Genomic DNA, 18,281 nt, shown 5'->3' with positions numbered 1-18,281 from the left:
GAGGCTGTAAGTGTTTGAACAGTCCCACTGAAGCCATCAGCGCTCCACAGCAGGGGGGGTTCAGGCTCTGCCATGGTGGAAAATGTTATTAATGTGGCCCTGAGCTGGACTGCTCTCCAGCTCTGAAGCTGCTGCTGTTTGGTGCACAGGCTGCTGTTGACCCCTCCATTATTCCTGCACTCTGAAGTTCATTACAGGCGAGACGCTATTTGGCTTTCCCCGCCTATGAGCTCTTTGATGTAGCTGCCATCACAGGAGTTGTTGCTGGGACAGCACATCAAGCCTTACCATCTGGAAGGACTTTACAGAAAGCGGAAGCATATTTCTTGCCTTGTGTGGATCCAACAGAGTATATTCCTCTTTTTATTCCTGAGCTGGAGGATACAACTGCGCCAGAGATACTGTGTCTTCCACATCTGCTGCTGCTGGATGAGGAGCAGCTGTCCCAGTCAGCACACTCCTCTTCTTGAGAGTAATAATGCTCATTCTAATACAGAAGCTGCTGTTTCTGTTTGATAAGCCCATAGGAGAAGGCTCCTTTAAAGGTGGGGAGAGGGAATTCAGTGCCTGGGACCTGCTGGAGGCTCTTAACATTCACAGCATGTACCATTATTAGCAAATGATGAGGGAATGCAGAATAGCAAGGGTCAACAGCTTGACACAGGCTCTCTCCTATGAGCAATGCCTAAGATGCTTCAAGGTGAAAACCTAAAGACTTTGTCCTTCCTTATAAACTGGAAGTCTTCATTAATATACATGATGAAGTTCCTACTCCCACTGTATACCCTTCTATACACTCATGTGCAGCTCCTTCAAAGTGAAATGAGTGTCTTATAAAAGGTTCCATTATTTCTTCAGCTGAAGAGCTACGCAGATAAGAAATTAAGCCTAGTGACAGGTAGAGACAAGCTGTAGTGCTGCTTTGCAGTGTCTGAAGCTAAGAGAAGCAAAGGAGTTGTGCTCTTCCCTCATTACTCCTTATCATCATGCTGAGGCAACAGCAGCACACATTATCTGTGTGGCCAGTGAGTTGTCTTTACCTAACCACATCTCCTCCTGCTCTTCAGCACTGATTAAACAACTGCGCTCCTATTTTGTTCTTTTAAGACTTGCTCATTAGTTTCTTCTCATTTCCATTCCATGGAAGAAGAAAATATTCACACCAAAGAAAACTAAGTTATCAGCTACCATAACATCGAGTCTTCGAGTGTTTTCAAGAAGTTGGATGCAAATCTGCTTTTCAAAGCTTGAACTCCTTGCCCAAAAATCTTCTTCTAATTATCCTGGATTAGGTAATGGTGCACGTAAGCCATACATTAAGGGAAGAGAGCGTGCTGCAGAGAAGTGAAGGTAATGTCCCAAGTAGTGCACTTGCAGGTGCTGCTGAAGAACAGTAGGAATAAATTACTGTTGCTTAAATCAGAGCTCACATCTGTTGATACAAGTGCTTCTGTGCTTTATTCCCTTCTTGCTATGATCAGAAGCATGCAGATGGGAGGAGGTTTGGCAGTGTCAGCTACAGCAATGTCAAGGCTTCACTTGTATTAAGCAAATCAGTGAGGAGAAAGAACTGACAAGAGTTTCCAAGCACCAGGGAACAAATTTACCCTTTTTCTCATAGATTTCAAGGCACTGTGACTTCATTTCTAAAGAGAGAGACTGAAAGGTGTTGTGTGATGAAGCAATTTACTCTAAACTGGATGCTGGAGAGGGACTCTTCATCAGGGACTGCAGTGACAGGACAAGGGGTGATGGGTTCAGACTGAAACAGGGGAAGTTCAGGTTGGAGATAAGGCAGAAGCTCTTCCCTGTGAGGGTGCTGAGGTGCTGGCAAAGGGTGCCCAGAGAAGCTGTGGCTGCCCCATCCCTGGCAGTGTTCAAGGCCAGGTTGGACACAGGGGCTTGGAGCAAGCTGCTCTAGTGGAAGGGGTCCCTGCACATGGCAAGGGGATGGACTGGATGAGCTTTAAGGTCCTTTCCAACCCAAACCATTCTATTATTATTAGTAAATTACTGGGTTTAAAAAGCTTTTCCTAGAAAACATGTGAATTATCCGTTAAGGCTGGGGATAGACTCTTCATTAGGGACTGTAGTGACAGGACAAGGGGTAACGGATTAAAACTTAAACAGGGGAAGTTTAGATGGGATATAAAGAAGAAATTCTTTACTGTGAGGGTGGTGAGGCACTGGAATGGGTTGCCCAAGGAAGCTGTGAATGCTCCATCCCTGGCCGTGTTCAAGGCCAGGTTGGACAGAGCCTTGGGTGACATGGTTTAGTGTGAGGTGTCCCTGCCCATGGTACGGGGGTTGGAACTTCATGATCTTAAGGTCCTTTCCAACCCTAACTATTCTATGATTCTATGATTCTAAATGGCTTATTTAATAGTGAATATTGAATATTTAATCAGCAAGTGAACTGCAAACTCTTATCTTCCTTAGGAGCACATTGGTAATACCAGCACCATGATGTTTCCTGCCTTGATTTGGGATTTCATGCAAGACTTGTGGGCCCGCGCTAGGCTCAGGCACTGTCTCGACTTGTTACCCTTCAGCCTTCATTTGCAAATGATAATTTCTGCTTTGAATGGCATGCCTGACTGCAGGGCAGAGTAAACGCAACCCTTTGAAACTCCAGCCAAAAATTTGCCATGAATTAGGAGGCTGCCGCATATTTACAATACAGAACGAAACCTCTCCCCGCGTGGTGGTAGGAATAAATGCCGATTATTCTTGTTCGGGGCTTTTCTTTTCTATTCCCCCTCCTTTTTTGACGGGATAATTTTCAAAGCAGCGATTTTGCAAAGACTCAGGAAGAAAACAATTTTGTTTCATTTCCATAACAGAATCCAGACCTCCAAATTCAACTCACGAGCTGCAATTATGCCTGAGAACCACCACTGCGAGGTTTCAAACACAATGCCTTTTATTGTCTCTTCTCATTCTTTCCCCTTCCTGCTCTCTGGGATTTTCTCCACTGTCACCCTGCACAGAAACTTTAGAGCAGAAAGTCTGACTTGAAAGGGAAACTTTCAAGCTTTCAGGCTTCAAAGACCAACAACATAAACCTTTGACATAAGGTATTTGCATGGCATCGGGGGTTTTCAGCCTCATGGGAATAAACAACAAGAGAAAGTTGCTTTATTAGACAGATTCTCGACACATCAAAACTGATGTTCAGCTTTGCTGTGACGAATGGAGGGATATTTTAGTCACCTCCTTCCGAATCCACATGTGATTGTCCTGGAGGAAGATGCCAAATACTGAAGCCTGCAATTCCCTTGTGCTGCATAACCTGCGAGACATTACATTCAAGGACAGTAATGTAGCCCAGACCCAAACGCAGCAACTTGTTATTTACAGGCACTTCCCCAATACTGTCCTTCAATATCACCATTTGCTTAATATGTTTTCCACCCGCAAGAGGAGGCAGGCAGCTCTGAAGTACAAATACTGAAGATGAAACACCTACACGGCACGAGCAGCATAAAAAGCACATCCTGCGTTCTGTGCCGAAAGCATTTTTGGATGTAAGGGTTGCCTTCAAATCTAGTAACCTCTAAGCCATCAAACATGACTGCCTGGGAAATGAGGTTTCTCCTCCTAAAAGCCAGAGACAAAACATGCCTATGAATGTCACACACACTTCAGTGCTCCAAAATAGCTCCAACATCTTCACGCTGCTTTTGAAGAAAGGCACGTGAGGGCTGTCACTGCAACCCCGCACCCCAGGCAGACCCTGTTTATGGGTGACATCTGGTTGCAATTACCCACTGGCTGGAATGCAAAGCAAGGAGTTTTGGTACCAATGGGACTGGGGAGAACAAACAGGACGTTGCTTACACATTAAAGAGAGTACTCACCCCGACACCACCGCAAGGAAGCCTGACAAACATCGATGTTAGGGAACCTGTAGGAAAACAGCCAAAAAAGGGACCCTCTAAGTCAAGAAGTCAAAGTTCACCACATTTTGCCCCAATTTGATGGCAATGCTGCAATCTTTCCAAACACAGCTCTCAGGAAGCACACAGCCAACCCACTGCAATGCATCCACACACAATGTACACACTTGGGCTTGTTTAAAAGCCTTCCCAGTATAAAAGCCTTCTATAAATCACTGCTTTTTATGCAGGGTTTGTGTGCTGTCCTACGTCTCAAGCAGTCATGCTGCCTATAAATGACTGAGATGCTACCAACGACTGCTCAGCATGAACATTTTAACCCCTTTCAACTGAGAGAGGATAGGAAATCATAAACCCACCCTCATTATTTGTCATCAGCTGTTCCTAGGAGACTTTGGAGCACAGGAAAGAGGAAGACAAGAAAATAAACCAGTGGCAAAGCAAAGGAAACGTGTTCCAACTAAAGGAGTAAAACCAACACTAAAACTTGGGAGAAAAACAGAGAAAATCTGGAGGGCTCATTTTGCGTCTGCAACAATTTTCACATCACTTGCAGACGAGCAAATCACCCTCCATGGCTTATAAACCGGACACTGAAACAAGCACACGCTGTCTCACATCCATCACCCACCTATGTGTACAACTTGTGCGCTTGCCTACGCACCCCAGGCAAAGAGAGAGAAGGAAATCTGTGCGTGCAGACACTGTAAAAGATGTGGAATACACTGCCCGGGGTTCATTGACTTGAGACCTATTTAAAGTTAACGATGAAATAAATTGGTTGAATTGGATTTTTCTCTCACCAAACCAGGTTCTTGTCCTGGTCGTGTCTATGCTGAAAGAATGAATTCCCTTAAATGCTAAGTACCAGCTTTGTAGAGCATGAATTAGACATGACAGCAGACAGACGTTGCTGAGGACCACGCTGGTGTCAAACGCGTTGCAGACACATACGTTACCCCCTGTGACTGACAGCAGAGTGGATGCATCTGTATTATTAATCTGAGTGCACAGCAAGATTCACTCTCTGATTAGATCCACATGAAAGTTCTTAGATCATCCTGCCTCGGACCTCCTGTCACATCCTTCACTGCTAATCCAGCCATTACTTTGATATTTATCTTCTTGAAAACAATTTCTGATTGCTCTCTCCAAATTAAAAGCAGCCTTATTTGCCCAAGTTTAAACTTGTTCAACAGGTTCCAAAGCTTTACACTGCCAAATGAGAGATGGATTCCTATTTTCCATCCTCAAGACTTCCAAAGGCTTTAACAACACTTCCAAGGGTAGAGCTGTGCAACCTGCCTGGAAGGCCACCATGTTCAAACCCAGGCAATAAACCACAGCAAGGCAGATCTTTGTGATGCTCAGGGCCCATGTGGGGAAAGTAACTTCAACATCAGAGCTGGGCTTCTGTTGAAAGTCTCTTCTATAGACTTTTGTCTTTGAGAAAGGAGTAAGACTCAGAAGTAGGGAGCTACAGGACAAGTGCAGCAGTCAAAGGAATCAGCAGAGCCACAAGGAAGCCTGCTTACAATTCTGAAGCCCCTGACCTATCTACCCCCTTCCTGCTTTCTCCTACAAAACTGCCAGATAAAGAGACATCTGCCTTTGCGTTTGCAGAAGCTTAAGAAGAAACATCCCCTGTTTTCATCCCCCAGCTTTACAAGCTCTTCCTTTTAGGCTGAGGTTTCTCATGCCTTTTTTTTCCTCACAGACATCTCAAAGGCAAAGAGTTTACATGGAGTCAGTCATCAGAGTGGTACATACGTCAAGGCACTCAGGTCTAACAAACTTCTATTTGCATATGTGAGCCTCACACAAAGCTTTGGTCTCAGACTTCAAACCTGCCATACATTTAACCTCTAATGTATTTAAAAGAACCCTGGAAAGCTGGTTTGTACATTTAAGAGCCCTTTAAACTCTCAACAGGCTGAAGAAAGGGCTGCTTCCAGGCTTGCTCACCTCTTTTCCTTAGGGAGGTTTCCCCAGCACATCACTGGCTGTTCCCCTTGCTCCAGCACTGTGGAAGTCATCAAGTTAACAAACTGGTTTTAGGGCCAGCATCACCCTTCCTACCCCGCTTCCAAAGCAGAACCTCTCCTTGGGTGCTATGCACACATCTCAGCCAGGCACATGTACAAATCATACACGTAGGGTGGTGATGGACATGAGATAGGGTGTTCTTGTTTCAGGATTCAGTTTATAAACGTGCAGGATTTGGAGGATGATTTGCTCATCTGCAAGCCCAGAAAGTGATGTGAAACCTCTTACAGACGCAAAATGAGCCCTCCAGATTTTCTCTGCTTTTCCCAAAGCCTTAATGTTGGTTGTCTTTCAAGCCATCAACTTCTCTTGCCTCGTTGCCTGTCAGCCAAACTGAATGGTGTGAAGCTGTTTGCTCTCCCTGCAAGCTCTGTGCTCAACACAAGTGTCAGTGTGGCCCATGCACAGCTCAGTGTGCAACAGGACGACAACTGGGCAGTGGGAAGAAGCATTCCATCACTGTCTGGGCAAAGACAGCCATGCGAGCTGGCAGTGAGTCCCACTGCTACCAGCTCAAGGCTAAAATGCTGCCAAGTGGGTTTGGGAAACAAGGTCTAAGCTTAGCTAAGAGCTACTGGAAAGCCCTTCCTATTGGAGATCCTGGGGACCTGACCTTCTACCTAGAGTTTTACACTACCAAGGATATGAGAGCATAAAATGCTTTAAACTTGACATATGAATTGTGCAGTTTTTCAGCCAGATGTATCTACTTTTTGTTTCTCTGGATTTTAAAGAGGTGGTAAATTAGCTATAAATACAGTGCTAATTCCATGTTTAACCAGCAGGCTAATGGCTTTCCTCTTTGGGGATCCAAGGTACATACTGAATACGCTGCAAAATCTTTCCAGCTCTTTAGCTGTGACTCCTCCATCCTGCAGGCCATCAAGTTAATCCTCTTTTTATACTGTCCAAAGTCAAGCTAATCCCAAAAATAAACTTCCTCAGCTTCTAGGTTCCAGAAGTGCCTTTTTGCTGATCCTCACGTGAGAACTTCCCAAACTGCCCCTCCAGCTTATCACAAAGGCACAAAGGGAGAAGATGATGATGATGACTTCGCAGAGGTGAGGTGTTAGAATCAATGTGGTTTGGTTGCTGGGGGATGCTGGTTATCTGAACAACCATTCCCTATGTTTTCTGCAGGGAAAATGCCTGTATTTTATGACAGATGCAGCCCTGTTTCAGGAAGAGATAGTGTCCAGTGAAAGGGATAAACAATCTTAAGTCAAATCAAATGCAAGACTAAGAGGCCTCTATTACTCTCTTGCAGTTTATCTATAGAAAACTGACAGCCTTTTGTTGATGTCTATGCAGCTGGTTGGTGCTGCAGGTCCTTACTATGGTGGACCAGCTCCTACCTAGCAATGGGCAACATTCTAACATGCAGAGAAGAGCATCCAAGCATAAAAGGAAACATCTGAATTACCATTTCTCCTCAAGGGAAACCTCCTTTTAGGTTTTGAAGACATCGAAGTTTTGGCTATCTAGGGTTCAGGGATCTACCTGAAGAAAGGGAGATGTTTCTTGTACTGCTCACGAGCAGACATTGAATGGAGATGGGAAGGATTCTTTTGGGAACTGCTTAGCTCCTGGAGATGCTTTCATATTGCATTCACCAAGTGAGAGCCCAGCAGGGCTGAGGACAGCAGTGCGAATGCTAGAGGTGAGGAAGGAGACAATACCTAGAAGTTTCTTGCTGTCCAGTTTCTGTCTGTTCAGAGGGTTTGTGCCGTACAGCAGTGTATGGGCTTCAGAGTGGACTGTCTGCAGCTCTTCTAGAGTTGCTTTTCTTCCACGAATGCACTGAAAGAGGAAAGAAAAGGAGTGATGAAATCACTGTTTAACTCTCATTAAAGAACTTTTTCCTTAGGAAATCATAAAGACAGCCAGCAAAGAGCTAAAATGGGTTCTTATGTGGAAAAACTGATTGTAAGGCAGATTTTGGTTTAGTCCCTTATTCAAAATAATAACTTCACACAGAAAGTCATCTTTTTACATAGAAAGCTCATCCAGTTCCAACCCTCTGACACGGGCAGAGACCCCTTCCACTAGGGCAGGTTGCTCCAAGCCCCTGTCTCCAACCTCGCCTTGAACACTGCCAGGGATGGGGCAGCCACAGCTTCTCTGGGCACCCTGGGCCAGCGCCTCAGCACCCTCACAGGGAAGAGCTTCTGCCTAAGAGCTCATCTCAATCTCCCCTGTTCTGGCAGGTTAAAGCCATTCCCCTTGGCCTGTCCCTACAGGCCCTTGTCCCAAGCCCCTCTCCAGGTTTCCTGCAGCCCCTTTAGGCACTGGAGCTGCTCTCAGGTCTCTCCTTCAGGAGCCTTCTCTTCTCCAGGCTGCCCCAGCCCAGCTCTCTCAGCCTGGCTCCAGAGCAGAGCTGCTCCAGCCCTCGCAGCAGCTCCGTGGCTGGATCAGTCAACAACAAAATATAAGTAGGTAACAGCACAACGCTGGAAGGCTCTGAAAGGCTCTTATAGAGGTCTGAGGGTCACCCAAAACATAAGCCTCAGGACTGAGCATCCTGCCGTGCAGCTCATATCCATGCAATTCATGCAGGATCACATGCACCTCCTTCACTGCCTTCACCCGGGCTGCCTTAAAGGCAGACTTCCACTTTCCTGCAGAAGCTGAGGTTCTAATAAGAACAACAAAAACTGATACCTCAAAGGAAAAAAAGGGAGGAAAAAAGAAATCACGCTCCTCCAAAGAATAGGCTTTCAACTGGGAAACTTGTTCTGAAGAGAAGGTCAAGTGCATCTTGCCCCTGAGAGCTGGTGCAAACCCGTCTGAGGCATAAGGCAGCAGAAATCAAAGCCCGGCGGGATGCTCGTGCACTTTGCTGCTCCTCATTGTGGCATTCCTGCTCTCCACTTCCTCTTTCCTTCCCTCTACACTCTGCTCCACCACCTAGGCTTCCTGAGGCCAGTGATGAGGCCAAACTGCAGCATCCCATTAAAGAGGCAATAACCACAAAAACCCTAGATCCAAGAAGGGATAGAAATACCTGGCAAATCAAATCCCTTGGGAACTTTCATCCTGTCTTCTTTTTTTGTCCATGGTAAGCCTGCCTCTATCCCCCCCTTACAGGCTTTTACAGCTTCCCTTTAACCTGTATGCCAGCTCTGTTCCTTTGAACAAGATGTACTGACCCATTTTCAGCTCCTACATTTAGGGGATGTACAGAAATAGCATTCTGTATGCCTTGGTGTTATGTGAAGGCACCAGAATGACAGCCTGTCCCAATATGGTGCCAGCTCCTCCATGGACACGAACAGCTTCAGCTCCCCAGGTGCTGTTTAAAGGAGGTAGCCCTACCAAGACATCCATGTTCTTTAGGAGGGTTCTCAATGCCATTCTCCCCTGCGTGTGACACCCATAACCAAATAGGAACTAGGAGTGGATGGAGAACTTCCTTCAGTGCTGCAAGTAAAACACATGCAAAGATAACGCTGCTACTTACTGAACCAAATCTAGGTATTACAAACAGCAAAGCAAACCCTGTCTGGTTGTTAGAAACGATGGTGCTTGAGAGGCTTTTGCACCTTTCTCATCTCCCAGCTCATGGGCCCCAAACTTTGTCCTTGGCTCTAACACAAGAGATCTGGAAAATGAACTAACACCCCCCCCAGAATAAAGTTGGAGAACATATATAAGGAGAACATATTCCTCACTCCTGTTCCCAGAGCCATCATGACTTGTACCTCAGTCTACAGCTCAGCCTGCCCCCCGTGCTCCTAATTTGAGCAGTTCCTTGCTTTCTAAGAGCTCTTAAGTCCTGCTACTCTTATCTTTGAGGCTTTGCATTGCCTTTGGAGCTTGCTTACTCCATATTACACCCTCCCCTTTACATTTTGTCCCATCTATGGTCCTCCAAAAGCCACAAAAGGCCATGAAAACAGCTACAAGCTTCTCTCCAGAGATTGACTTCCCATTGCTACCACCTCATACACACTTGTGATGGGAAACCTTTAAACAACACAGCATTGCTGCCAGTGCTTGGAGATGGACCCCAGCTGAGGACTGTGTTCTTTCCCATTCCAGTTGAGGAGCCTGGGGATTTGATGACATCCAAAACACAGCAAACCCTATGGATTTCCTCCTGCTTTTGATGCTGGTGAGAGGATCCCAGTACACCACGAGTGCAGGTCTGCATTTGGGAGGCAGAGTCTTCAATGGAGATTGCCTCAAGAATTGTTGCTCTGAAACTGAACATCCACCAGAGTAATTGCTGTGTTTCATAAAGCTACTTGATTAAATCGAACTTAATTAAACAAGCAATACCCTAAACCACAGCTGTCACCAACTTTGGCCAACTGCTTTCCCTCCAAAGGGACATCTTTAACCTCATGTGACTGCCAGACTCTTACCCATCACACCATAAATCTGGCGACAGAGACACCAAAAGAACATTCCCAGGAGAAAAGACACCCAGAACTGCTGGAGCTTGGAAGAGAAAGCAGAGCTGGGCTTTCTTTTCAGCGTGCAGTCATAGGGGAAACAAGAGCTGTTAAGATGACAGGGATCCAGTGGAGCCTCGTCGGATCCCACACTGTGTGTATGGGACTATTTCCTGTGGGTTTAATCTGTGCCGAGCAACTACTTGCAACCAAGAGAATCAAACCATAGCAGTGCATGGACCACAGCAAAGGGCTGCTAAGGAAGGAAGGGGAAACGTGACAATAAGGAAATGTCAGAGTTCAAACTGTCCTTTTACAAATATGAATTGCAAGGAATGGATGAAACTACATAAATCACAATTTTCACATCAGGCCCTCGGGTTTACTTAAGTGACTCTTCACATCTGAGGCACAGGGCAAAGGACCTGCGACAGTGAAGATGTGTCTGTCAGCAAACCCAGCTACGAACAGAGCACAGAATGAAACAGCAGCTCAGCAAACACGTCAGTGTTCAGCTTGGCAAAGCTCTGAGTGCTAGAATCCAGGTGTTGCTGCTCATTGCTGCAGACCTACTACTCACACTGAAGATACTCATCTCTTTCCAAGTGCCTGTAGGGCTGTTATGCAGATGGAGCAGTTCTAATCCATAAAAACCAATGCAGATATATAGCAGGCTGCATTGGTAGGGAAGTGTCACCCTCCTCATATAAAGACCTCTATTAAGTTCACACACCACATGCACACTACTGTGGGTAAGGACAGCAGCCACAGCTCATGCTGTCTTGCATGGAGCTTTGCATTGGCAAGAGGGATTTGAAAAAGTAATGGAATTATTAAGTGTAGTCACAATTAATAGGCCAGACTTCAAAATTCCTTTTACATTGATCATATAATGGAGTATGTCCCACATAATTAAGCTTTCACAGAATCCCAGACAGGTTAAAGCCATTCCCCTTGTCCTGTCCCTACAGGCCCTTGTCCAAAGCCCCTCTCCAGGTTTCCTGCAGCCCCTTTAGGCACTGGAGCTGCTCTCAGGTCTCCCCTTGAGAAGCCTTCTCATCCCCAGGCTGAACCAGCCCAGCTCTCTCAGCCTGTCAACTCAGACCTTCTACATGTCCATTCTTGTCCTTGTGGTTAATCCTTGGTTCCAGGCAATGCCAACAGCTCATGCTCATGCTCTAAACCCAGCAGCAGCAGAGATCACTTGTGTCTAAAAGCTGTCCCCTTGCCATGCAAGTGCATCTGATGTGGAGGTAATCTTCACTGAAGGAAAAACCTATATGGTCCTCTCTGCCTGCCGGTAGAGGGGTTCCAACTGAGATGCTTCAGGAAGCCTCTGAAGAGCAGGGAAGTGACCAAATGGCTTTGCAAACACAGAAGAGAATGACATCAGTCAAGAACAGCAGGAAGTGAAGAAAAGAGAAAGAGGAAGATCAAGATCAAAAGAATGAAGTGTGGAGGTAGGAAGGAGATGAAGAAACAGTGAAAGGTTAAAGAAGGAAACTTTAATACAGTTAAGTAAGGCAGGAGTAGGAGATGGTGGGTATAAAGGAAAAGCTAACTAGAGAGAGAAATGAGTGCATTTAGAGCAGCTGGTTAACCTGAGATGGCAGGTTCGACCTTGAGGGAAGGCAGAGAGAAGAAAACCCAGGAATTAAGGCAGAAAAGATAACATCACTGTGTGAGGTATCCCTGCCTGCGGCAGGGGGTTGGAACTGGATGAGCTTAAGGTCCTTTCCAAGCCAAACCAGTCTGGGGTTCTATGGTTTTATCACTTATTTTCTGACAAATGAGGCTGAATGTCAGCAGCAGGCAGAAGGGGAACATGGGTGAGAAGCAGGCGAACGTCAGGAACAACTCCAATTGGAGCACTACCCAAAAGTAAGGCAAATAACAGTTGCCTGGGATCACACGGTGAAGAATTCGCACATCAGACAACGTCTATAACACACATTTAGGAGACCAGCCAACTCGCGCTGCTCCTGGACAGAGAAGTTAGGCAGCACTGGGGTATGTTTTCCTTTTGTGTATCCCAAATAACATCCCTAAATCCATTGAAAAGGGCCTCCATAGACAGAAGGGCGTTTGAGGTTCTTCTTCCTTGCTCTCTGCAAGGGCTTGAAGGGGAACTTTAGCCAGGGGCAGTGCTGCCACCCAGTGGAAGCCTCTTCTGGTTGCTCAGGGAATATTCCCAGCCATAACTCAAACATATGCTGTGCTTCAGGCCCCTCAGATGCTCAAAGAATCGATGATTACACCCTACCATTAATTTATGACCACCGCTTTTAGTTATCAATATTAACAGTTATTAATAACGATTATTAATCATTAATTTTTGTATTTTAGTATCTAGGCTTTACGCTAACCTTGCTCTTAAAATGTAACTCTTAATTTAACCTCTCGTGATGCAATAGTGCTTAATTACATCCTCCACCCTCATTCTTTTTACAGTAGCTTTACTGTAGGTTGACCACTACATAGCAAAGAGTATTAATAAAGTTATTAAACCACAGAAATACACACTTATTGCTCCACAGCCTCTCCCATTATGACTGGAGTGATAAATAGCACAGTTGCTTCATATCTTGCTCTTATATTTGGTTGCTCCAAAATCCAACACTTGGCTGGGAATTCCAGGACTGAAACGGTAGGACTGGAAATATTTTCAGACCAGAATAGGACTGAAAATCACAGAAGCAGCTTCATGGCATCATCGGGCAAGAGCATTCCCCAATGTTCCAGGAACAGTCAGCTCGCTAGCAATGGACTCCTGACATACACACACACACACACACACACACACAAGCGTAAGCAGTCATGAAGGAATGGATTAAATTTAGGCCACATATGGCAAAACACTGCCAAGAGCAGGAGCTATAAAAACATCAATCCAGGATGCAGTGTAAAGTTTGCACATCCAGCGAGCAGTCAACAGCCTGAGCAGCAGGCGCGGTATAAACCATTCGGACCAGAAATCAGCCTCCCTCGAATGCTCATAATGCAGCAGCTGGATCACCCAGACAAATCCAAATTCCCTGTTTTGCCAGGCCCCCAAACCACCTCATCCCCTTTGGTTGGTATTTTACTGACCTCACACTTGCCACGAAGACCCGTCTCCTGCAGCCGGGACCAGATGCTCTGGATGCGCCCCGCGTGCTCTGGGTGGCTGTTGGTGTTTCCACAGGTACACTGGTGTTTCAGCATCAAGGTGTCGTACACAAGGCCTGCAGCAGAGGTGACAAAATTGCTCTCAGTTAAAACAGATATATAAAGAATTTGCCCTAGATGGAACACAACCTGCTCTTTTTTCTTTCTATTCAACTGAACAAAAAACTAGACGAAAGACTCTGTTTTTCCAGGAGCCACCAAGCTCTAAGGAATTAAAAGCCAAGACAACCCCAAACCTGCAACGCTGGCTTCCTGTGGAAACCTTCACCAGCTATGGAAAAGCAATTAGTTACCGACATCTCCACAGGCTGAAGCTGTGAGTGACAGAAGGGGGTGACAACTGAAAGCATCACTCTAAGTACAGGGGTGCTGCTATAGGAAAGTGATCTAGGAGGGGACTGAGCTGCAACTTCTCTGTGAGGGTACTTAGTGCTGCTTCTAAAACCATAGACTCCCAGCCTGGTTTGTGTTAGAAGGGACCTTAAAGCTCACCCAGTTCCAACCCCTGCCACGGGCAGGGACCCCTTCCACTGGAGCAGCTTGCTCCAAGCCCCTGTGTCCAACCTGGCCTTGAGCACTGCCAGGGATGGGGCAGCCACAGCTTCTCTGGGCACCCTGTGCCAGCGCCTCAGCACCCTCACAGGGAAGAGTGACTCCAGGGCTTGGGATTAAAAGCCAGAAGGAATAAGTCCTTGGCAGGCACTAGCTTCATTACATAGTTTGTGCCGAAGTCTATGCATCAACATTATTTGACAACACACTAATTAGGGCTATTAGCACACACTTGGGCATAATTACTCAGCACAATATGTAGGTATTTAGAAGTGTTGTTTCATTTGAATGTGGGAGTCAGGCAGCTAAATCCCCTTGCATTATCAAGTATTTATGGCATGACAACAGCATAAGGAACTTGGATTCATGCTCCAGAGTTGCCTGGATAAGTTTTTGGAAGGGGAGTTAGGATTTCATAGCAACGTTCCAGGTCCTCCACAACTCTGCAGGCCCTGTGACAAAAGACCTGGGGTTTTTTTATGTTCACTCAAGCAAACAAGACATTCCAAATGTTTAAATTATCACAGGATCCTGGAATGGTTTGGGTTGAAGGGACCTTAAAGCTCATCCAGTTCCAACCCTTGCCACGGGCAGGGACACCTTCCACTAGAGCAGCTTGCTCCAAGCCCCTGTGTCCAACCTGGCCTTGAACACTGCCAGGGATGGGGCAGCCACAGCTTCTCTGGGCACCCAAAGGTTTTGGTAAGAATCCAAGGCCTTTGGATTAGCAGTGAAAGCAGGAGATATTCCCAGATCCCAGGGCTAAAGGTTCTGTAACAGCAAACGCTATTGTCCTTGAAATCCCAGCTGAGCACACCTGTGCCGTAGCAGGGAACAAGAACCCACCAGAGCTGGTCTGCAGCAGCACAGCAACCAATGAACAGCACAATTCCAAATGCAGGGAGTTCAAAGGGGCTTGTAAGAAACCTGACTTGGAGAACAGACACGGACAGCCTGGAGCTGAGTGCCGTGCTGCGGCACGTACCCAAGCTTGGCTCCAGCTCCAATCACACCTTGGGACTGAGTGCAGGCATGTTCTGCCACTGAAGAATTTAGCTTTCCCCACGGAGGCAAACCATTGCAGGTATTCAGCCTTAGGGGAGGTGTCTGCCAGCTCCTCACTTCGCTGTAAGCGAGAGTGCAAATGGAATAGTACCCAAACCACATTCAGTTCTAGGAAGAGAACAGAGCACTGGCTAATTGACTGCCGTTGGGTGAGCCAAGGTTCAGTTAAACAGGATCATGCTGCGAAGCTCTGTAGAGGTCTCCCACATTTGATTCATGGCATCAAACTTCATTAGGAGCTGCTGGGCAAAGGCAGGCACTGTAACTGTCACCTGAGGAGAAGCTATAGCCCAAAGGTAAGGCTGGTTATACGCGAGAACTCTGCAGTCTAAGTTCATTGAAACCAGTGCAAGGTCTGCAGTAACCTCATTCCATGTTAACTCGTTCTTGAAGGAAAGTCTTCTTCAGGGGACATCATCCATTTTGGTATCTGCTGAGGCGCTGGCACAGGGTGCCCAGAGAAGCTGTGGCTGCCCCATCCCTGGCAGTGTTCAAGGCCAGGTTGGACACAGGGGCTTGGAGCAACCTGCTCCAGTGGAAGGTGTCCCTGCCTGTGGCAGGGGTTGGAGCTGGGTGAGCTTTAAGGTCCCTTCCAAATCAAACCAGGCTGGGATTCGATGATCCTATAACATCTGTTACCCTAAAGAACCCCATGTAGATGTCCTCCTAGATCATATGGGGCTGCAAGTGTCTGGCTAACTCATTCACATTAAAGAAAGGCATAAAGTGGTTCTGCCTTCTCTGATTCCCTACATGGACTACAACCAGGCTTCTTAGATTTAAAGCCGAAAGCTGCATGCATATCTATTCAACACAGATATTCACAGTCAACAAGCAGCCTTGAATTTAAACAGAAAGATATGCAAGCAGCAAGTCATTCATCAGGTATCTGCTGACCTGTCTGGGTACAACCCTGGCTGCCTTCAGCCCTGCGCTGGAGAGACCAAACACAGGGAGCTGGGGGCAAGATCCCCCACCATACAACTCAGCACCTCCTCATGTGCAGGCACTGGAAAGCCACACCTGCTTAAAACACATCCATACTTCCCAAATGGGGTTTGGGAATTGAGCCCATTCAACAGAGGTAGATGTAGGGGTTAAAGGAAAGGTTTTCAGGACACCTGCTTGCCTGTATTTGCTAACAGAGGCTACAGGTGAGGTTTATCGGATTTGGTTGACCTATAAGGTTTCTCTTTCCCAATGATGCAATGATAACAGCAGTATCTCAATGAAGTTCTGTGCTGTAATCACACAGCACTCACCACTTCTCTTTTTAACAAAGTAAACCACTGGAAAGCAGGGAACTGTTCCAAGTTCCTTCCTGTGGTTGGGGACACTCAGCTGAAGACACACACAGAAAGCAAAGCTCAGTGATTTAAGCTTAAAATACAATCCTACATTGGCCATTACAAGTTAATTTAAGTGGTGCTGGAAGCAACCCTCTAAGACACGAGAACAATCATTTCTAAAGGTCAGCACTAAAGCATAACCAACGCGCTTTTCTTGGCAGAACAAACATATGATTTGAGGTTCAGATAATTACATTGCTCTGCACAGGAGAGAATAAATGCCTTCATCAGAACTGAGAAACACCTTACTGCAGAACATCAGGATAATTTGTGGATCCATTTTTACAGGAGATCAGAGACTGGATAATTGGAGCTATGCAAATTAATGGCCTAACCTGAGAAGTCTTACTCGAGTGTGTAGAACAGTGCACACAGAAGTATTCATTAAAGTCAAGGGGGTTACTTGTGCTAGCGAGGACAAGTTCAAGGACTAGCGTTCCTTTATATGCTAGTAGGAAGGAAAATGAGATGTCATGCTTCAGAACGTAAACCTGAGTGCTTGGAGAAGTCAGCAAGGGCACTTGTTTTCGCTTTCATGTGGAGTAATGCACATCATGTTTGAGAAGCGTATTATGTTGTCTTCCTATATATACCTTTGAAGTCACAGGTACTGGACATAGAAAGAGACAGAGAAATAAATTATACATAAAGCCCAGAATTCCCAGCTGTCTGCTCCTAACTCCATCCAGAGAAAGCACTACTGTTTGCTATAGAATATCCTGAATATGAAAGAGATGAACAATTCCTTTGTGTGTTGGACAATAACTGATCTCTTAAGAGACGCATCCATATCTAGAGCGACCACGGTTGGCTTCATTAGGGCCATTGAATGAGGTTTGGTTTTTCCAGCCCTCTCACAGAATGATCACACCAATTCAAATCTGAATTCCTCTGAAATCATGTGAGGATCAGCCTCCAAAGCAGCCGCTCATCAAACAGATGGATTTGCCTTGGGAAAAAGAAGCCTGATGGACTTCAGCACTGCCTGCTTTGAAAAACACCCAAGACTTTCATTTCCTGCCTTTCAAAGAACAGCTCAAGCCTAGTGATTAAGCTTTAGTACCCACTAAAGACACAATCTGCGACACACCACGGACAACTTCAAGCAGGTATTAGCAGTTGAACTCATGCACACATGCTCAGCAGCTGAGCTGCCTGCCTTTCCTCTCCATGCTTGTGTGCCCAGAGTTGTAGGCTTCCCCTTTTATGTGAGATGAAGGACTACTTATAGGACTAAAGTTCGCACCTTTTACGCACCGCACCTCAATTAGTGCCAGTGAATGGGAAACACTCCTCCCTTGACAGCAATTTATTGTGTTTTCCCTCCTCCATTCACCTAGCATAAAACGTAGAGAACTGCACGAGACACAAGACAAAATAAGGGCCTTGGAGTCTTAACATGAATAAATGGCATGAAAAGGATATTTTACAGGTGAACTACACTAAGCATCCTTCATATCACTGCACGGGATCGTGTGGTGCTATACAAAAGCACTGTGATGTTCTACCTCTTATTTTAAGCCACTTTCTTCTTTTAAACCCAAGGAAAAGAAATCAGAATGCTGTAAAAGTGTCTTTTCAAAGCAGCACAGTTCTCAACATCCACATTCTTACAGTTACTTGTAATTGAAATGAAACTTAGAGGCACACATCTCAGTCAAAAGTTATATCCTCCGGTAGGAAATGTTATTGTATGTCCCAAGTCCTGCATACGACTGGCAAGGCAACTTAAACAGCAGAGGAGAAGAAGGGAAAGAAGAGAAGGAATGACTGATCTCTTAAAGTAGGGCAAGACTTCCTTGCTT

The 18,281-nt window shown here is 45.9% G+C and overlaps 1 protein-coding gene across 1 annotated transcript in view; it reads right to left on the bottom strand.

Moving 5' to 3' along the window:
• HDAC4 (histone deacetylase 4) overlaps positions 1-18,281 on the bottom strand; it is a 208,914-nt gene that overhangs the window by 25,256 nt on the left and 165,377 nt on the right. The window contains exons 15-17 of the mRNA XM_080632056.1: positions 13,433-13,566; positions 7,625-7,745; positions 3,861-3,907 (exon numbers count right to left, since the gene is read on the bottom strand). Of these exons, the coding sequence (XP_080488182.1) occupies positions 3,861-3,907; positions 7,625-7,745; positions 13,433-13,566 (302 nt within the window). The remainder of the gene's footprint in view (positions 1-3,860; positions 3,908-7,624; positions 7,746-13,432; positions 13,567-18,281) is intronic.

Source organism: Psittacula echo (assembly GCF_963264785.1).
Source record: "Psittacula echo genome assembly, chromosome: 20".
NCBI classification, from domain to species: Eukaryota; Metazoa; Chordata; class Aves; order Psittaciformes; family Psittacidae; genus Psittacula; species Psittacula echo.
Note: the sequence above shows the minus strand (reverse complement) of the source record. Positions and strands in the feature narration are given on the sequence as shown.